The sequence below is a fragment of the Seriola dumerili genome, unplaced genomic scaffold (assembly GCF_002260705.1).
Source record: "Seriola dumerili isolate Sdu_G_001 unplaced genomic scaffold, Sdu_1.0 BDQW01000147.1, whole genome shotgun sequence".
NCBI classification, from domain to species: domain Eukaryota; kingdom Metazoa; phylum Chordata; class Actinopteri; order Carangiformes; family Carangidae; genus Seriola; species Seriola dumerili.
In genome coordinates this window covers 1,630,503-1,652,939 of record NW_019174402.1, presented here as the reverse complement: position 1 = coordinate 1,652,939, position 22,437 = coordinate 1,630,503, and the positions used below count along the sequence as shown (strand labels likewise).

At 41.0% G+C, this 22,437-nt stretch overlaps 1 protein-coding gene across 2 annotated transcripts in view; it reads left to right on the top strand.

Moving 5' to 3' along the window:
• The first annotated feature begins 691 nt into the window (after positions 1-691).
• Positions 692-22,437, top strand: part of LOC111225196 (guanine nucleotide-binding protein G(o) subunit alpha) — an 81,553-nt gene continuing 59,807 nt past the window's right edge. For both annotated transcript variants that reach the window (XM_022749923.1, XM_022749922.1), the window contains exons 1-3: positions 692-1,416; positions 2,361-2,403; positions 19,766-19,907. In XM_022749923.1, coding sequence (XP_022605644.1) covers positions 1,299-1,416; positions 2,361-2,403; positions 19,766-19,907 — 303 coding nt within the window. In that variant the 5' untranslated portion in view covers positions 692-1,298. The remainder of the gene's footprint in view (positions 1,417-2,360; positions 2,404-19,765; positions 19,908-22,437) is intronic.

The following is a 22,437-nucleotide window of genomic DNA, read 5'->3' as shown; positions in this document are numbered from 1 at the left end:
ATATTTCAGTCTAGACCAATGTGGGGGATAGACCCACTGACATTGCCATTCCTTGAGCAATTACCACTAACATGACTTAAAATATAACCTAATAAAAACTAAATATTAGGAGCCAAAACATTATTGGAACAACCACTTGGTATCATGTGACCATGCGAATTTCATTCTTAGGTCACATGACAACAACTGCACATGCAACCTCTTGCAATGACTTGACAATTTAACAAACTTCATCTGTTGGAGAGGCCAGTTAAGTGGCTGAAAATGTATAAAATATCGATATTTATATTTATAAATAAGGTATTGGAAAATTAACCACTTACGCTCTAATTGGCTCTAATTGACCGCATAACATTTCATTTGGATTTAAATATTCATGCGCTGACCGGGAAGAATTACTGCTCCTGGCGTAACCACGATGTTTGCTAAGGTTAGCTGAAGTCTACAAATACTCTTTTTGTTGATCTTGACCTCACTGGATAAGTGTGTTATCAACACTCAAAAGTTTTGTGGTAAGAGAAAGAAAAAGCCTGTAAAGGTGGCCAACTACACAGTGCACCACCAGGCAGCGCCACTGGGAGCATGGAGGCTCTCCTCCTCTCTCTCCACTTTTTTTCTTTTTTTTTTTTTTTCTTACTGTTTTGACGTCAGCACCAGCAATTCAACGAATAAACTAACGAAGGACCGAGCCCCTACCGGAGCTACCGGGAGGCAGTAGCGTTACAGAGCGAGTCCCCGCCGCCCGCCCCGGAGGAACCAAACGGAGGAAGGTCCACTGTGAGCCGCCGTGAGAACCAAACGATGCCAGCGCTGCTCACCGCCGCCCAGTAACACGTACTATCGACAAACTGAGAAGAGAAGAGAACCGTTACCGTGGTTTACCGACAGAAAAAAAACAAAAAAACAGAAAAAGACACGGAGGACGGACGGACCGACAGACCACAACGCTTGAGAAACAAACCGCTAAAAGCTGCGGAGGCTACATCGTGTTGTTTTTTTCTTTTGCGCTGTGGATCAAACCGAGTGGATCCTTGATTTAAATGCTTTAACGGTTCCGTACCCCCGGTTTGAGAGCGAGACAGAGGGAGCTGCCCAGAGAGCGAAAGAAAGAGACTGAGGGAGAGGGATCGAAGGTATAGCGCAGAAAAAGGAGGAAATAAACTAAGATAGAAAAAAAAAAAAAGGATTTGCAGCCAGCTTTGTTTCCACGCGCAAGTTTCACTGAATCCACCTTTTTAATTGCTTTTTCTTCCGTGGATCCCGGTACCGGTAACGCTATCAAGCTGTGTTCTCTAACCATGGGATGTACTCTGAGCGCAGAGGAGAGGGCGGCTCTGGACCGGAGCAAAGCCATCGAGAAAAACCTCAAGGAGGACGGTCTCACCGCGGCCAAAGATGTTAAACTGCTGCTGCTCGGTAAGAGACGCCGGTTGAATTGCCTACCGTAGGGCCTGTAGAGCCACGGCAGGCAAATTAAACGCTTGGGAGTGTTGAAAGGTGTGGTGTTGTGTGGGGTGGGGGGGTAGGTGGGGGTGGAGGGCGGGGGGGGGGCGTTTGGTAGAGAGATGACCCTCTGAGGGTAGTGGGAAATTTAAATATATATATTTATTATAAAACCTGACGTTTATCACAAGCCAAAAAACAACATTATGAACCAAAATCCAGTGTATGATCAAAGAGGAACTGATGATTGATTGATAGTGGCTTCTAACACACAGAGCCCTCTTATTACATCACTTTCAAGCTACCTGCTATTGTAGGCTGTTTTACATTAAACACGTACCAGGTGGGTAAAATGTTAATTCTGCAGAACCAGTCAAAGTGTCGGTAAAAGGTGGGAACTACATCAGAGAGGATAACTGCAGATGGATGCCAGGAAAAAAAATGGCAGTATGCAGCAATGGAGGGTCAAGCACAGGCAGTGTTGGTTCATTGGTTTGGGGTGGGAGATTGATTCATTGATTCTTTGTGGGAAATGATCTTGTAAGTGGCCTGTTTAATCTATTTAAATTGCTGAATTTTAAAGATGGAGGGTGGAAGGAGCTAGTAAAAAAAGGATGTTGAGGAAGAAAGGGTGCAGCCACTCTCTCCATCTTTTTTATCTCCACCCTGCTGCTGCTGCTGCTGCTGCTGTCCTTATTCACTTAGGTTTTTAAGAGGCTGATTCTCCCTTTCTTTCTTTCTCTCCCTCTCTCTCTCTCTCATTTCCCCCACCCCCTCCTCTTTCTCACTCTGTCTCCATCTTGCTGTCTTACACACACACGCACACACACACACACACACACACACATACACACACATACACACATATCACACACACACACCCTGTTTACATTGTCTTCTTGTCTCTTATCCCTCAGGGGCTGGAGAGTCAGGGAAAAGCACCATCGTCAAACAGATGAAGTAAGTCTCTAATAAGCATGGTCTAATAACCCTATAGTGTGTATGTGTGTCCCTCTCACACTTTCTGTCTCTTTCACACACACACACACACACACACACACACACACACACACACACATATATCACACACAGAAGTATGAGCCTGTAGCTGTGGCTTGATGGTCTACAGCACCATCATTTTAGATTGTCCATTACTGTTGATCCCACACCTTAACCAAAACTGTGACTGGTCTTGTCAAACATCTGACCAAGCATTGCTCTTTCAACCCTTGTTAAACAGCTGGTGTTGCTCTGCGTGGGTGGGAAGATGTACCAAATTGGGTGTGGAAAAAACATAATGCAGGTGCAGTGATTTGCTGTGCTGCTGTGTATGCATGGAAACTGTTTGAAGATGTTGCTAAATTATATGAAATGGGTTGTCCAAATGACCTGTTATGCGCACACAGAATCTGTTCTGTTACTGCCTGTAATACGTTGATGTTTGCTGAGGTCCATTACTTCCTCCAGTAGCATCTACTGAACTGGTTTGAAATTGCTAGTTTTCCTGCATAAGCTTGCATTAGTAAAAAGATTTGAGGTGTGGCCATGTCACCAGACCTCAGTATTTGGACGGGAGGGGGCGTCTGTAATTGATATCACATAGTTGTAGGATATGGATGGCTTAGAGTAGGATAAGATCCACTTTGATTTCCTCATCCACATCGATGATTTTTTTGATCTCAGGTGTAGAGGTAACCTCGTGTCACACAGTCATGCAATTGATGTCCATTTTAATGCTGCTGTTATGGTACATTTTGTTATTAAAAGCTATAGTAATCCAGTGCGAAAGGTGTTAGTCAGTGTAGACACAGGGTATATTCCACCTACCTTAACAAACACTGATAATATTCCCACACGACTGACAAATGTCAGATTTTTACCAGTGCATTTTAATGACCAAATCCTACTTCCGTTCTACCGCAGGATTATTTCATGTTACTGTATTTGTTAGAACTGAATTTATCCATTAATGGATAAGTTTATTGACAGCAAATTCAACAGCAAGTATTTTGATATTCAAATTATTATTTAAGTTGTTTAATTTGTAACAAAAATGCCAAAAATTAATTGGTTCAAGCTTCTCAAATGTGAGGATTTTTGGCCTTTTTTTTGGATGGAAACAAGACATTTTAAGATATCACCTTAGGCTTTAGATAATTGAGAATAATAATTAGTTGCAGCCCTAATATGTTTTGACCCAAAATATGAAAGCACTGCTTTTTGTTATGGCAACATCAGTTACCAGTGGCTGTTGTAGCTTGTAACACCTTTTATCTAAAAAGCATGTAGCCCATTGGCTGTGTCAGTATTTGTGACGGCCTACTCACTAACCATTGGTCAGTCCAATGTAGCTCAGATAAAATATCACCACAGTACTCCTGTTTTATTCCTGTAGGGATTTAACATGTACTTGTAGTCCTTAGCAGTGAATTTAGTTAATTAATTAAAGATGTCCGATTTTTTTTTTCTCTCCATTATCATGTCCTTATAACAATCCTATAGGGATTTATCTGTGGTACTTAGTAGAAATCTTCAAGCAACATTTTTACACTTAAATAGTATTTTTGTATTTACTGTATCACTGAAATAATCCCATAATATATCAAGAGGATTTACTATAGTTCTTGCCCCCGCCCCCCTCTCCCTTCCCCACATGTGTCATTTTATCTGTAATCCAGTCATGACATATGGTTTTTCTTCTATCTCGTCTGCTACGTCTCTTTACCGACAGCCATGTGCGTTTTAGTCGATAATAGGCTTTGGTTGTGGTTGTATAGTGACACATCACAGGGACATGGGTCAGTGGATCCAGATGAGCCGGTTTCTCAGCTGTTAATGGACAATCCAGCAGCACAGCACATTCTGCACATTGACTGACCAAAGCTCCCACTGATGTTCATTGAATATGTTTAGTAGGCCATAACCTATGGAGAACTGAATGCACTGACTGCACTGGGCTGTTGTTAATCACACAGTTATGTGATGGCTGTGATGGTCAATATAGGTATGAGCCTATTACGGTATTAGTGCAGATATTATTGGAGGGGAACCATAGAGTTTGTTACTATATATGTTACGCATTGCTATATTACAAAGACACACATTATAGCTGCATAAGATTAATACTGTTAAATACATTTTAATAAACTCGTTGACAGAAAGGCATACAGTTTTCTTTCATCACACTCATGTATTTCAATCTTTCCAGTCATGCCACATCCATGTGTGTGTTGTCTGGTTACAGTCTACAAGCTACTCTAGCTAATGCTAATGGATGAGATGATGAAACTGGTTCTGATACTGTAAATACTTTAGGATAGGAGAGACACCTTTTCTGTTTTCAAAACCGCAAATACAAAAGTCTTCCAAACTGGAATAAGTTCTTGAGTTGTGCTATTTGAGGCCCAAAAGTAGTTTTCCACAATAAATTCTAGTGTTTGTATTTCTTTACAAAGGGCATCTGATATTATAGAGAGGGAAGCAGCTTTTCAAGTGGTGGACAGCGCCCTGCCAGGGAAGCCTTTATGTTCCGTTCAGAGACTCTTGGCTATTTCCGGAACCGCATCAGAGGAGTGGAAAGCCCTTACTGCATTTTCTTTCACAGTGCTTTGAACATCTGGGGCGTGCTCAAGTGACCAATTGTGTGTGCGTGTTTTTTGTCAGCGAGAGTCGGAGAGAGACAGAGACGAGTGGATTAGATTTAGATTTTATGGTGTGTATATTGAGTTTCACTGTGTGTCACAGCTGTGCGCGTGATCTCAGTAAGTGGAAGTAAAGAGTCTATTACCACTCTGTACGGTACAGTGGAAAGGTATTGCAGCTATGCTCACAATAAAGACTGGTAGTTTTGAGTCCATTCTACAGGCTCTTCAAGGAAATTTTGTTTGAAATGTGCTCTGGCTAAAATCATTTACCAGACTGTACATGTGTCTGACAAAACTTCTTTGAAACACAGTTTATTAGATGATGCAATAACTCATGACAAAGCACTGATAACAAATCTCTTGGGAGCACAAGTGCACTGTGGTGTGTGTGTGTGTGAGTGAGAGTGTGAGTGTGAGAGAGAGAGAGAGAGAGAGAGAGAGAGAGTGGGTTACAGTTGTTTATGGATGAGTGAATCATCAAGGTGGGAAGCCACAGCTTGGTCTAATGTAGGATTACATTTGTAAGACAAGGAAGGGGATGACGAATTGATGTGTACGATGCAGATGTAATATATGACCGTGCAGAAAGGGAATCTAAAGAAAAGAGAAACGTGTGAATGAATAGATTGTGTGTGTGTATATGTGTATACATATATCTATTATTTATTATCTAATATCACTGAGTGTAATATTTGGGGCCCAACCCAAGGGACCTGGTCATGTATGAACAACATATCTCTCTCTTGTGCACAGAGCTTGCTGTGCATTTGTGTATGTGTGTGTGTGTGTGCGGGAGACACCATCTGTTTATGGAGCCTGTGTGTGTTTAGGCGTGTGCAAAGGTTTCTCTCGCTGCCCAGCTGCCAAACTGACCTCTCCAGCAGTGCTCAGTGTATGTGTGAGTGTGTGAGAAAAACAATTTAACGTAGTAATATTTTCATATTTCATACGCACAACTACTAAAAAGTAAGAGAAAATATCAGAGGTTCTACCCAGTGGTGGGTTTAAGTGTAGCCCCCTCCCATTACAAAGTTGTTGTAATGAAGTAATAGGAAAATAAAGACAAGGATAAGATTTGTCATATGTACTGTTACTTTAAAAAACCTGAAAATTTGAGCTTGATTCCCACTCTCTGTGTTGATATCAGCTGTTAATGTAAACCAGAGAGGCGTCAGAGAGGGCCAGACACCTTGAAAAGTGAGCCCAATGAGTCTTCATGACTTCTCTAAGCCACATGATAGCCAGAGGAGTCATAACATCTTTTATACCTTATAAAATCTCCAGGTAATTTCTCTTTCAATCATTAACAGTCTATAAACCCATATAAAACTGCATGTATCCTATCAAGATGTGATAGGATACATGCAGTTTACAGGTGCTGAAAAGCAGCAATAGAGATTACCTCCACTTGCTCGCACAACAATGTGGATTTGTAGTTCAGGTTAGGGATGGGCGATTTGGCCAAAAGATCATTTGACAATCGTTTTGGGTAGAATCGCAATCAACAATCTGAATCACGAAATGCAACCTGTTTCCGCTCTGATTTTATTGTGAAAGTCCTGACTGGAAGTTGTGATTCATATCTTTCCACCACTTTGATGCTTCTTTCGAATGTTTGTCTGCTGTTCTTCACCCACAAAGCTGTCTTTTGTCTACTAACTGTGTCGCAACCAATCAAGACTTTTGGTTAGTTGATTATGCAGTATTCTTTTGACAGGGCTGTTATTTATTTATGAGGTGCTATATGTAAGTATTTGACTTAGAAAGTTCAGTCACTGCCTTAGCTGGTCCCACCTCGGGTTTCCCTGCCTGCAGGCAGGTCTCTTGAAGATGGTTGTAAAAGGTGTTTAGAATAAGTTGTCCAGTTCCAGTCTTATATCAGAAGGCTGTTTCATACATTCTGTTTTGCTTCTTGGTTACTGAAAGGTTGGAGCTTTAGGTTGTGGTTAGGCTATTTGTATTTGTTTCATATTTGTATTCATTTTGTATTTATAGAATATTTACTAGAAATTAAGTGTCACCTCCATTACTTTCAAAGATGAGAGAGAAAAGGTATAGCTAATGGGTTGATGGGTGGATTTACTAAAAATGATTACTTCATTGCTGCAACATGTCATTGTTTTAAAATGTGAGCAAAGAGACATCAGTCATTGCTTATGCGTATAACATGCAATACCTCTCATTTTCTTTCTTCATCTTAGACTTTCTCTTACAGTGTGTGTGTGTGTCTGTGTGTGTGTCTGTGTGTGTGTCTGTGTGTGTGTATATGTGTGTGTGTGTGTGTGTGTGTGTGTTTGTGCCCTGTTGACATGATCAGAGGCGACTGGCCGAAGGGAGAACAAACGCTGCCCGTCCCTCACGGCTGCACTGCTTCCCACAGGCTGTTCCCACCGTGTGTGTGTGTGTGTGTGTGTGTGTGTGGTTTCCCTAGAACAGGAGATAATTAGGTTTAAGCCTCAGAAGAGGAGAATAAAAGGGGGAAGGGAAGACTGATGGAGAAAAAAAGGTGGTGGTGTTTTGTGCAGAGAGGCAGAGGGAGAGGGGAGTTATAGATGGAGGGAGACAGAGAGGGAGTTTTAATGAAGGAAAACAAATGCCCAGTGTATAGAAAGAAAGAAAGAGGGGAGCAGTCCGCAAGTGGGGATAGAAAGGACTGAGCTTAAGGGAGAAAATAGCAAGTTTGAAGTGGTGAAAGTAAGGATGGGACGAGAGGAGTAATGAAGAACATAGGGATGTATGAGGAGAGAAGTGAGAAGAGGAAATAGGGAGGGGAGTAACACGGACACCCAGCGGAAGCAACCACAGAGAAAAATTCAATTTTTTTTCCTACGGAGGGCAAAGTGATGTGGGAGTGTGAAAAGAAACAGGAGAGTAGAGAGGAGGGTGAAGTACGATATGAGGAGGGAGGATGAGTGTGAATGAGGTTGGGGAGGTAAGAGGAGGGAAGCGAAGCCATTTTGAGCAAGAAGAGAGAGAGAGAGAGAGAGAGAGACTGCCAAGTGGAAGAACATATTCTCACCTATCAAGCAAGTTAGAGGAAGTGACAAAGAGAGATGAGGAGTCAAGGACAGAGTGCAAAGGGCGCTCCACTCCTGGACTCTGTTCTCGTTGATAATTATTAGCCTCTTTTTCCTGGGATGATTGGACCGAAGGAGAGAAAACATGGAAAAAAAAGAGAGAGGAGGCGGGGGACGAGGGAGGGGGACTCATGTTGGCACCAACTCAGTTCTTGCATGAAGAGACAGTCTGTAACTGGTCATCTGAAACAGTCTGTCAGCCAGATAGTCACCCTTCATTGGTTAAATATAGCCCTGGGTGTGCTCATCACTGGAATGATTTGATTGGCTGCCTCAGTGAGCTGTGAAATAACAGCAAGGCATCGTGATAGCTGTGTTTGCGTGTGTGCATGTGCCCGCTAGCACGTCCAAGCACTCTTCAGTAACAGCGTGTGTGCATTTAGTGTTTGAATCCCATTTGCATCTTGTAAATAGGAAGCCGGACGACTTTAAATTTAATGTCAAGTAACAAAACTTTATGAGAGCATACACACTTAGACACACAGCAGTTATCTCAAATGAAGAAACTTCCAATGGTTCCTTCCTTTTTCATCTCATTTTGTCAACTCTTTCGAACTTGCCTCATTTACCATGTTCTTCTGTTTTCTTCAGTCCTTCTTTCCACATGATACAAATTTCCACACTGTGTTTTTCACGCATTGCGCCTCTCTGTACTTCTACACAACTTTTAGAAAGCTTTTAGACAACTTCTCTAAAATAATTCTGCTGAAAGGATATTGTGAACATCAAAATGATGAAAATGTTTTGTTTGAGGTGTAAAAGTTCAACAGTGTCAATTAAAGATTGTGACACAAATACAGCATTTGCAGATATATTTGTAAAGTCGGGAGGCAGCTCTTTTTCACTGAAAACATATCACTATTGCCAGAGGTCTTTTTTATAATACACCCCAGACTGTGTTGCCGTCTGGACACTACTATTGACCAGAACCACATCTGTATGACCAATGATGAGGGGATGATCCATAAGTTTATTACACCTGTTTTTGTTGAGGTGCTTCCCACCATCAGTCTTCCAGGCATCATCTTGACATCAACATCACTGCATGATTTGGATTGATGGGCTCCACCCATAGAGCTAAATCCACAGCAGGCTGCGCCTTTTCTATGTTGCTCTTAAAGGAAATGATGGAGACTTTTGGATTAATTTTTTTTTATCCTATAATCTGGATGACTATAGTGACTATGAATAGTCTTCATTGATATTGTATGTCGTTCCCTGAGGACTGTTTTTACCAGATACTGCAACTAAGGAGAGAGCCCACATCAGCAACCAATCAGTTTTAGCACACATGGGAAAGAAACTGTCTGACCTCTTCAGACAGCTAGCTAGCAAGCTAGGTCTGTTTAGTCGGGACAGACTAAACAGAGAACAATTGGTACTCTGTGTAGTGGCATGGCTAGATTATATCTTGTCAAACAAACATAACTGAGAACACTAATCAGTGCACAGACTCCTTTTACACTCTCCTTCTTGAACATGTGACTGCTACCCAGATAGCGACCCAGAACCCTTGAAGTATGCTCTGTAAACTGAGCTCTGTATGCATTTATCTTTTCAGTGTTGGAAAAAAAATACTCATTATACTGGCTCTGTCAGCTTTATATAATTATATTGTATAGTGTTGGATTAATACCGCTGATGTGCTAACATATAAGCAGGATTTTAATTATGTAGCTGGCTGCATAAAGTTAATTGTACAAATTCATAGTATGTTGGATTAAATGCTGCTTCTTCCAGGTGTCTTGTGCAGGAGCCTTCTGCAAAAATGTTTCAGTGCAGGATCCATAAGCTGATACTCATGACGTTTAAACTGATGATCTGTATCGGTCCTAAAACCCCTCTTCCCTCTGAAAATGATTAATGCTTGGGAGACAAAAACCTTCATGCAGTCACAGCTCTTCAACAGTATCCCAGATTTTTAGGTGTGGACTTCCTGTCTGAGCCTGTCAATAATCATACAATATGTTTTCTGTCTTCTGAGCACATTAGCTGTTTAGTCACTGGTGATAACTGTTAACTCTTCTTTCTCTCTTTACATTCATTTCTTTGCTTGTTCTCTACCCCATTTACTTTTTTTATTATATTAAAGGCTGTTTTTGCTCCAAGCCATCTCTTTCTTGGTTTGCACAGTTGTATGAGACCAGGTCAATATGAATGTGTGTGTGGTCCGCATGCTAATCGGGGCTTCTTATAAAAAACAAAGGTCTTTTGTGGGGGGAATCTGTGTGTGTGCGTGCGCACGCGCGCGTGTCTACACTTATACACAACTGAGAGTGTGTTTTTTCAGTCCGTGCTTTTGTCTGTGTGCATATGTTGATGTGGTTGTGTGAGTGAGTGTTTTTTTGTGTTAGACCTATTTGGCAGATTTCAGCACTGTGCAAGACAATGGAGTCTTGTTACAGTGACCACACTCAGCTGATATACAGTCAGCTGATGGGGACTGTGGCTGGGTTTTTAGCTGGAAGAGTGTATATTGAATGCATGTCTATTTTTGTGCTTGTATCACTTCAAAGTTTGGACAGAAGGGTTATAGAATCTATACAGCAGTTCTGTAATAAATACTATTTTTGTGATTTGTTTGTTGTTGTTTGACACTTTTTTTGACTATTAGAGTCTTAGAGAGAGGTTGGTTTAATCATATAAGAATTATTCCAGTGGCATTTGTGATTTTTTTTTTTATTGGATTTATTGTTGTTTTTCCCCTCTCCATATATAGTATGTAAATAATGTGCTCCACATTACATCACACAGGTGTTCGTATTTTTCTGTTTACTCTGTAAATCTAGAAAGTCACGTTTTTAGCATTGATATGATTCTTAAATTCCATTTTGGTATTCGGTCAATAAGGGAAGTAGATGGATAGATTAGTGTCTTTATCATTTTTAATACTGACATAATGTGTCTTTTTCAGTGAATATATAGAAGACGATAGAACATAATAGATTAGATCACTAGAAGGTCTCTAGAGGGCTGTCTCCAGCAGCCCCATGGATTATGTGAGTTTGCAAAGATGCACCTTGAGTTAAAAGCTAACGCTTGCACGGCACCATTCTTACAATAAAAATGCTAACATGTTGACATTCAGCAGGTATTACATAGTATCGTGTGTTAGCATGCTAACATCTGCTAATTAGGACTAAACAGAAAGTACAGCTGAAGCTGCATGATGATGGCACTAGATTAAAAGTTGAGGAATCACCAAAGTGATGACAGACCACCCATCCATTCATGAATGTTGATGGAAAACTTCATGTCAGTCCACTTGTCCAATAGCTGTTGAGAGGTTTCGTTCAAAACGACAAAAACCATGATGAAAAATCAGGGGATGGCAAAAGTCAGTAGAATTGCTTCTCTATGAAAATTTGTCCTTTGGTTGATGTTACTAGAAAAGTAATTTGGATTCATCCAGATATCTGTTCCACATTTCATTGTAATCCATCCAATAGTTCAGTCAGAGATCGTTCGGCCTGAACCAAAGTGATGGACCTACTAAAAGGCCAACTTTACTTCCACAAAACTATGCTGCAAGCATGGCTAATGAAAAATGGAACAAATTAGAGCAATCATGCAATTCATTCAGATCAACTGAATTTGAACAGATGATTCCAGATTGAATATTAGATTTTTTTGTTCAAATTTCGAAGTTCTTAGTCTCCGGTAAGTGCTTTGCTGGGCCTCAGCCAGGCCAGAACCATCTTTCTGGCTGCTGGAATTCAGGAAGGCCCCATTCCCCCTTTGTTTCTGCTAGATGACTGGGCTTTCCTTGGTTGCTATTTGAATCCCTAGAAGTAAGTAATTAATATTGACGCAGGGGAGGACAGGAAAGCTGAATAATTACATTTCGACCTTGTATAGGATGACCTGATTAAACCTGTGGCCTTACTTCTCTCTGTCTCTCTCTGTCTGTCTTATTCCCTCCACCAGCCTTCGTCCATCAATCTACCAGTGAGTGTGCACATAGTGCACATGGTGCTGTGACTGGATGAGGCTGCAGTCACAAAATGGTTTTGATTATTCGACCACATACTATATGGCCTTGAATGTCAGCAGCTGTATCGATAGCCAGCCAACAAAAAATACTGGACGGAGGTTTACATTTTATTCACTCATGATTACCAAACAGTGATTTCTGATGGGAGTATCTGCATAGGAGCTGAATATTTAATAAGCTTAGTCCTGTGAATTCAGAAGTACAGTGGAGAGACGAATGCATCTATGGGGGGTTCCAGCCAAAAAGAAAGATTTTGAATGTAGTCAACATGAAAATATTCATTGAAAAATACAGATTGAAACTGAGTTTCAAGGCTTCAGTGCAAAGTTTTGGGCGTGACTCTTTGTGCAGCTTTGCCAGGTGAGCACCTGTGTGCGTGTGTGCTCGTGCATTTGTGTTTCCCCGTAGAGATCAACCACTGGGGAGAGAAAAAGGGTGTGTCGTGCATCAACACTGTGTTTTTTAATTAATAGTTAATTGCAAATGGAAAAGGAAAGGAAGCTGAAGGAGAGGGGTAAAAACGAAGAAGGTATAATTAGGGATGAGGAGTGAGAAGGAGTGAAAGAGAATGTGTAAGTGAGTGGGACAGACTGACAGAGAACGAGTGTGATGTTAGGTAAAAAATTTACAGAGAGAGAGAGGGAGGGAGGACACAGGAGTAATACGGGATGAAAGAGGACCTGGCAGAAGAGAGAGGCAGATAGAGATAACATGTGACAGTGAAACAGAGAGATAATGGCAGATAGATTTAATGAGGTCTTCCTAGATGTAATACTGAACTGTAATTATTCTGCTCTCCTGTCTGCCTGGGTTAATACGCATGTGTGTGCAGCTCCTAACATCCCAGCTGAACTAGAGTGAGGCAGTCTGTGTCCCTTGGCACGAGAACACTCCATCAGCACATGACCAAACCTGGAGCCAGAACGACTCCTCTCCAGTAGGGGATACATTGTTAGCATGAAACACTGAACAAGGGAGGAAACTCCTAATCTACCTGTCACTGTGGAAATATTGTGGCTTTGTTGACATTGTACTTGCTCTTAGTAGGAGGGGCACAAGAGTCAAAGACTTCGGCTTTTTCTTGCAGGAAGGATTCTTTTCCTTACTTGTAATTTTAGTTTTTTCACTTAAATTATACATTTAAGTGCTTAGCATGAGTTCATTGATCCAGTGTTATACAATACAAAGAGCAGGATTTTATCAGCTACTTAATCAGCATATATTTGTTTCACGTATTGATTTGAGGGATATTACATATTACTCATCACTCATCTCTTCAGTGGAGCAGAGGATTCATAGAACGTTTAAGTCGTATGCTTATTGTACGTTATTATTTCTTTGCCAAGCCTGTTTTCATTGTGCTTTGACACATTTAGCTTTTATTGACTGACCCAGTTTTCAAGTCAGATACTTTGAGTTGTTTTTGAGTTTTCAGCATTTCCACTCTGCTTTTTAATGCACAAATTGGAAAATGTGCATAAAACAGGTGTTTGGAAACGTACTTAATGGCATTTTACTGAAAACTACACAGGTCAAGATGAATAGTCAATACACCATCAATATCCATAATGAATTTATTGGTAATCCATCCAATAATTACGATATTTCAGTTTTGACTAAACTGATGGACTGACTGACTGACCATCCCTAGAGCCATTTCACTGTCATGGCTTAAAAAATAGGTTATTTCCGATTTGACAAAAAAATAGAGCTGAGGGCATGGAGGTGTGTGTGTGTGTGTGAGTGTGTGTCCTCAGGATGCTGCTGCTTGACCTCAAGGTGTGATGGCAAGTGAGTGGAGCCAGATGACAGAGCAGCTGATGCCTGAATTTCACAGTTAGTGTGTGTGTGTGTGTGTGTGTGTGTGTGTGTGTGTGTGTCAGTCAGAGTGGGGGCTGTATTACTGACACCTTCAGTTATTTATAGTTTCTTTTTTCTGATTATCTCCCTCTCCTTTCATGCTCTCTTTCATACCCATTATCACCCATCACATTGTTATCCCCCGTTTCTCCTCTTTGCACTTGCTCCAACACTCTCCACAGACACACACACACATACACACACATACGCACACATATGCACACATACGCACACATACGCACACATACGCACACATACGTTCTATTAGTAACTCTGTCCGACAGTGCTGACAGGAGTTGGTCAGCGTGCACTTTATCATGACTAAGAGCTCTGTCGACAAAGACCATGAAGTAAGTGGATGTACAGCATAGCGATAAAGAAGTTATCCCAGGGTGTGTGTGTGGGTGTGTGTGTGTGTGTGTGTGGGTGGGTGTGTGTGTGTGTGTGTGTGGTTGTGTCAGGACAAACAGTGGCAGCTAGCAACAATGCAAAACATAGATAAAGACCTAATTGCACAGTGCAGTGTGTAGGCTTTGTGTTTGTGCGTGTTCACATGAGTAGGTGTGAGGATAAAAATACGAGTGTGGGGGATAATGGGAGACAGAAAGGAGAAGGACCAGCATGTTGTGTTTGATACTGTGTGTGTGTGTGTGTGTGTGTGTGTGTGTGTGTGTGTGTGTGTGTGTGTGTGTGTGTGTGTGTGTGTTTTGTTATCTGCAGTTTGTGTTTATGGTAGTTGGAGATACTGACCTTCTGTACTGCTGTGTATTGTAATTCACTTAGTAGTAATATCCTTTAGCTTTAGATTAGATTAAATGTAAATGCCACAGCTTTAAGCTTTTGTCTGTCAGTCCGTCTGCTGTCAGGAGAGCCACAAAGTCACCTTCATACAAAAGATGCTCCTTCTACATTTTAGGGGAACTTGATTTCAGTTCAACTTGATTCCAGTTTTTTTTTTGTTGTTGTTGATAAATCTTTATTGTAAAGGTCATTTTGTGATAGAAAAAAAAAAACATAAATTTTTTAAATTTATTTACCTTTTTACTTTACTGACCTGCCTTTGTCACAAAGTGCAGAAAAATCTGGACTCAGACTCTGTGACATCACGCATACTGTATGATGTATGAGGGTGTTTTTGAAGGGTTTGATTCACACCAGGTCCCGCAGACTGACACAGACTGGTACTGAAGAGTGGTTGTCATTACTTAATTGCATATAAGCTGGCCAATTGGCGTGGCTGTTTTAGCTCGCAGGCTGACGCTAATATCTGTTGAAATGGACATCATTTTCCTCCCCAGTGCACCCCTTAAAGGCAGCTGCATTGCTGAACAAACAAACACGCTGGAATATCCTGATGTTTTGAAGAATAGGGCTGGTGCTCTTTACTCACCATCCAAGGGATAAAACGATATCCTTGACCAATAAAGTGATGAATACTGCTCTTCAGTGATTAGTGCTTCACCTTCTTTGTTAGTTACTGAAAACCCAAAGCACACGTGTGACAAATTCATGACATACTAGTTATAAGCAGGTTTCGACTTTGTGGTTTGTTCACACAGGAAATGTGACATAATGAATTCTACCAATCCCAGACAGTATGCATACTCAATATGGCCAAATTTTTAAATGTACTGTTGATGGTCTCTATTCTCCCACAATGCAATGCAGATAGGAAATAGAGGAGCTGCTCACAGCAGGGAAAAATTTAAATGAATTATATTTGATGGTGAGACACTTTGAGAAAGATCTCAGGATAAAAATCGAGTATTAAAGGACGGCAGTTTTTCAAGTCAGGTGCCTACATTAGACTTGAAACTGATTTTTCTTGCTGTAATCATTCTTCTTCTTCATGCTGCCATTAAGAGATTCCTTTTCTAAAGTGCTTCCCATATAAGTGATGGAAGACAAAATCTGAGTTAGACAAATGAAGTAGATATCTTCCAAAATGTTTGTGTTTTCCCTTGCTACAGCTCATATTGGCTTCAGCTTCTTTTAAGGACTGTTGATTTTATCCTGGCCCATTACTCACACTGAAACCTCTTTCAAAAGAATGTTTTAATGTCCGGGAGGAATGGTGAATCTGTTTTAATGCTCATATGACTATTGTTTTGAGACAGACTTTAAAAATTGTGAACCAGCCCTTTAAAATTTAAGACAGAGAACTTGCTGTCTATTTGGGAAATTAAATTTGCTGTGACAATCTCCACACATCTTCCAGCTGAATCAGATGCAAAGTAGCAAAGAAAAGAGTGCAGCACACCCGTTATCTGGGTGTGGCATCAGCACATTGGCTCTGGCGGTGCCAGCCCTTGTATCTTTTATCCAATAGGTTTAAATTCTTGTTCTACCATCTCCCCAATGTACGCCTAACCCAGGTTGAATATATATGTTTGCCTGATGCGTTTGTCCTCTTTGACTCTGATAAAGACACAGTGGTGTTGAAACACATGGTCTGTTCTCAAAATTAAAGACTTAAAGGCTGCTAATCAAACAGCGTGCTCCAGTCTTCTCTCTCTGAAGATCGCTGTATCCTTTCTTCAATGGTTAAGTAATTACTTACATGTTTGGCCACATGACTGGAGAGGTGGATTGAGCATGTGCCAGCCAACTAAATCAGGTGTAATGCCTGTTAATCAAGCCACCAAAGCACCCAAACACACTTGTTGCCTCACTACTGAGCAGTAACACACATTAGAAGTGGCATGAGCAATTGAGATTAAAAGGCCAGTTATGGAACTGCATCCAAAGGTACCTCTCTTTGTAGTCAATTAGATTAATTTCACACAGCCAACAAAGATTAAATGAAGTTTAAACTTGACAAAGTTAGAGTTGTTATATCAAATATAGTGATTATCAATTTTTATAGAGCATTACAGGGGAGCACCACAAATACTGATCACTTAATGTGATTTTGATTGCTTGCTGACATCTGTCATTACACTGCTATTTGGCCTCCAAAATGGCAGCCATACAATGATATCATGGAATAATGTCGTGGTTAAATTGCCCATATGTCTGTCTCTCTGTCCATCTGTCTGGCTCAGTGTGAAACTAAACTATGTTTCAGGTCACTGTGGGGATTGTGCCAAAGCTATGAGAAATTGCACGCATACACACTGACACACACACACATAGTGCTCTCTCTTTGCTGACAGAAGGGCTTGGAGAGTGGGTAATGAGAAAAGGTCCTCATGCATGAAAGCTCACGTCAGCAGGCCGGCCAACCCAACACACACACACACACACACACACACACACACACACTCGCATACAAGAAAAACAAGTCTGCGATACACCTCTAACAACACTTGCTACAACACTAATCTGAAATCTTTGCGTAATCGAATTTCTGTATCCTCTGTTTTTGACTCTTCCTGGGTTAATGAGGGTAATAGTATTAAGTTTTGAGGAAGACGGTAATGATTCTGTTGTGTTTGTCCATCAACTCTCCCACACTGATTTCTACTTGAACTAGTTATAGCTTGTATAGAAGCGTTAAAATTCCACACCAGGTTCAGAAAATATGTTGAAATTGCACACAGATGTTGTCATTATCCTAGCAAGCAGGTTGATGTATATCACGTCGTCTCACGTTAGAAAGACAGATTGCTAAAGTACTGGGATTCCAGATTCCAGAGGTGCCTGGTTCTATTTTCTTCGGTAAGCATTTCATGTTACTGTGAAGCAAGTATCACCCTCTTTCTTGGCATCTTCAGCTCAACACACTGTTTCTGCAGAGACTGAGGCATCCAATTCTTTTAATTGGATGCTTGTCCTCGTTTCACCTCTGTGGTGCAAGGAAAGATGGAAGGAAGGCTTTCAGAAAAAGTGTCTGGTTGGCAAGTCATTAAGAGTGAGTGAGAGAAGAGAGCGAAGAGTAAAGCCAGAGTAGCACATATAGAGCTACAAAAAATGTAGGTATCTGTTTTCTGCTGTGATGCGGTATACACCCACCCATACTTGATCACACTGTGGAGTTTTGTTGGACTTGTTAGCTGATGTGCACATGATACAGATAGGAATAAGCCATTTATCTGTCCTCGTTCCAGTGTATAGATCTGTGCTTTGGCCCGCTGTGTGAAAGTCACCGATGTAAATAGAAGCCTGGTGTATTTATACAGGACTGGCAGGCTGCCTGATTGATCTGAAACATTACACTGCCTGGGACTGTGCTGTCCTCGAGACCGCAAACACACACGCACACACCCTCACACAACATAAACATGCTCATGCACACGCACGTAAACTTGCATACAGATGTTTAGTGGCTAAGTACTAACTACACTGCCTGCAGCTTCTGAGGTGTTTTGGAGACAGAGAACTGTGTGTGTGTGTGTGTGTGTGTGTGTGCGTGCGTGTGTGCTTGTGCATGTTTGAGAGGAAGAGATGCCAATAAAATGTTCCAGCGAACATTTTGAGAATTTCATGTTGTTGCTTTGTAATTTCAACAATAATCTATGTAAGATAATTAATATCCACTATTTTTATTAACCTCTTAGTGGTGCCTCTGTGCCTGGATCTCTGTGGTGTTGGAACGAGCCTTGTGCTTCTTCTTAGTTCCACTCATGTCCTAAACTTCTCTGAATAGCTAACTTCTAAATTTCAGCTTTTTGAAAGGCTGACTCTGTGACTCTTTGGATTAGTCTGTTCAAAAGTAAAGCTGGGTGTCAAAACATGGTACTTTTATGGTGCTGACAGAAGAGCTTTGGCACTAGCTCATTAGCATCAAGTCAGTAAGCTTGCTCTTTTTAAGATCTAGATGGGTGATTGGCTGTCTAGCTTATGTGTAATAGGCAGAGAGGTAAAACAATATTTCTTTCAACATAGAGATGAGTTGGTGATGTGCCCATCAGCTAATCTCTATGGTGTGTCAGGAGGTTTCAGGAGGGAAGAGCCACAGTGAGAGGCATTTATGCAGGAGAATTAGTGATAGATACAGAGCTAGATAAATGTAAGTGTGATAGCGATGCATATATTTGTTTCAAGAAGGAGCTGTGTTTGATCCTTAGTCCTTTCTATACAGAAGGCTTGTTCACCCTGAATCATTTATGTGTGGGTTTTTTGTCTATTTGAATTGCCTCACAGTGTTGCCCCAACCTGTATCTGTCTGTGTGTATCAGGCAATTGTTTTCTGGTGTCCTGTGTATTGTTCTTGGCTGCCCATCTCTCTGTCATTTCTCTCTGTTTGACTTTGTCTGATTTGTCCGTCTGTGCAATCTGTCTGCCTGCTTAACTGTGTAACTGTCTTTGAGTCTGTCTGCTGGTGTGTCCTTGCGTTAGCTGCAGTGAAAGATAGCATGACATTTAAAACAGCAGGATAGGCTGCCGCTAGAACTCTGTTCCTAAATGTCAGCTTAGCCTACTGGTTATGGACCCACCCTCCCTCCCTCCCTCCTTTCCTGCTCTCTTTCTTTTGTGTTTTTGTTGTAACCCTCCTTCAACCACCTGTGTTTCTCTCTCACCTCCCACCTCCATTCTTCCAACACCGCCTTGATTTACCCAACCCTTTTAATATATCCCAACACACATGAGTACATTTGGTATCTATACCTACTCTATTTTCAGGTTAGCACACTTGGCTATACAGACTTTTCTGTTCATGACATACTATATAATAATAATCCAGTAAGTACTATAAGTAGTATGTAATGGATTTTTACAATATTATTTTGTGTGTGAACAAAAAAAAAGAAAATCACGAAGTACTTGACCCATTGATTAATGTGTGTGCATTTGTGTGTGTTTAGGATCATCCATGAGGACGGTTTCTCTGGTGACGACGTAAAGCAGTACAAGCCTGTCGTTTACAGCAACACCATCCAATCTCTGGCTGCCATCGTCCGTGCCATGGATACACTGGGCCTGGAGTATGGAGACAAAGAACGCAAGGTCAGCACTTGTTGACCACACGCTTTATAAACACGCCCGCCTCACACATACACTGGAATGACATACACATACAGTGACATATACAGTGCAGTACAGTGCAATTCATTTTCCAAATATTATCACCAAATTCATGACATACAGTCACACTCAAATGTGGCAGAAACAAGACTGTCACAGATGGACATGTCTCAAGATTGTTTATAGTCTCAAGTCCAAAACTGTGAACTGAATAAGGCTAATTGAAGATGTCACTCGGCATGACCCACTGAGCTAATGCTCCAAATGCTCAGCTTCCAGTCCCTGAATGCAGCAAGTAGCCACTGGATAGATGCCATAACAACTGATGGAGTTCAGGGAGAGGGCACCGTGTGCTTTACACAGAGTTACTGTCTTTCAACCAAAGCACCAGGAGTCCAGCTCTTGCACTGGCCTTGACAAAGTATCTCTGAGCAAGAAACCAATCTCCTCCAGCTACAGGTCCTTGCTCTGACCTCCTGGGGAAAAAATACATCTCGTTACGGAGATCGACAGAATATCACATTATGTTGATTGGGTCACTATAATTGTAGTGAATCTGTCATGGTCAATGCAGCAGAATACTGTAGTTAAAATGCACATTAGCTTGTCCATGCAGTGGGTATGTGCAGGGCACAGACAGGAGACAAACCCGAAATATGAGTGTAGAAACAGGATGGCAGTGCCCCCATCAACAGGGCATGAGGGGTCACTGAATGGTTTGATGAGTGTGAAAATGATGGGAATCATATGTTATGGCCTTCACAGTCATCAGATCTCAACCCAATTGAACACTTATGGGAGATTTTGGACCGAAGTGTAAGTGCTCTCCACCACCATCAAAGAAGAGTGGTGTTCATTCCTCCAGAGAATTGTAGAATCAATTTCCAAGGTGCACTGAAGCTGTTCTGGTGGCACATAGTGGCCCTTACTTGGTTCTTCCATGTTTCCCTTTAATTTGTGACCCATGTGTACATATGTACAATAACCGTGCAGTGTACTGTAGGTGGAAGGTGTTGTTCATGTTACAGCTGGTGTTACAGTTAGTTAGTTGTGGAGAGCTGAAGGATGGTGTGAGATCTTCACAGCATTAGCATTTTCCGCCCACATTGATGAAGAAATGATACAGACTGTTTTTTATGCATCAGAAGTTACAGTGAAACATTTGTGCTTATCACAACTAGTGCTCATTTTCTATAAAATCAGTCTAATACTTTGCTATTAGATTTGAATTAACAGATTCATGTCAATGGATCCCCACCTTAGAAGTTTTGACTGGTTAAACATGTAAATTGTGCTGCTGTGTTTCAGGAGAAAAGCACTGAGTTTCTTTTGTTGCTTACCATGAATTTTTCAGGCAGAAACTACGATCCACAGCAGTAACAGCAACATATTGATCGTTTTCAGATGCTTTGTAGAACATTTTGTAAGAAGATACGTGTGGAGAGTAAAGTAAATGCAGTGATGGTGACACTTTATTTTTATTGAAGACATGAAACAGAATCAGAAAACGTATCGTCCCTGTCACTGAAGTTGCAAAGGAGATGAATGCTTTTCTGAAAATATTACTTTATCAAATGATTTTATGTCACATTTAAAGGTCTTTATGATTTATACAATGCATAATTTATACAGTCTTTTCCCCCTTGCTGGGCTTCAACATGAGCAGCTACTTTGACTTTGTTATTGAGTGTCGGCTCTTCATCACCCTTGGGTCCTTTATTTATTAAACTGTCTACATCAGCACTGATTCGGTTGTTAATGGGAATGGCTGCCAACTAACCCTGTCATGCTCGTGCCAAAATTCCCTCATGCCAATCTAAATTAGTTATGCTTCTAAGTCCTTTAAATCCTAAAGCACACAAGTTCAATATATGATACGCTAATTGAGAATTATGAGTCTAATCCACAGAAGAGCATCAGCTCTATCTCAATACGGAGCAATGGGAAGAGGTTAATTAGATCTGTAACTGTGATGAACACACAGTGTTGCATTATATCAATCTATCCTGGCCTGTGCATCAGTTTTACATCCCAGACTTCTCATAATTCAGGCCACTGGAGTTGTCAAGTTATGAATATGCTAAATGTTTCTACCACTTTTCAATATGAAGCCAGCAGCCAACATAAACAGACTTGTGGTGATGTTTTGCCCAACAATGCTGTTTTCATAGTTTTTAAATCTAAAATGCAACCATTCTTGCTGTTGCCTTCATTAGAGCTGTGTCTACCATGTTTTTATCTGTCACATGGCAAGATCTCTTTGCGCAAAGAGGCTGATCACGTAGGTCTAACAGGGTTACAGCTCCACACATCCACAGGAAAAGGCCATAGAAAAAGCATATATTAAAAGATCAATCTCGGGATTTTATGCATCGATGTTGGATTATTCAAATGAAGATCAATTTGAATTAGAAAATCAATCTTTTCAACCCAGCTCTAATGATGATGTGATGAGTCTTGATCAAGTTGGATACTTCTGTGAATGCAGCGTTCACCTGACTAACAGTCACAG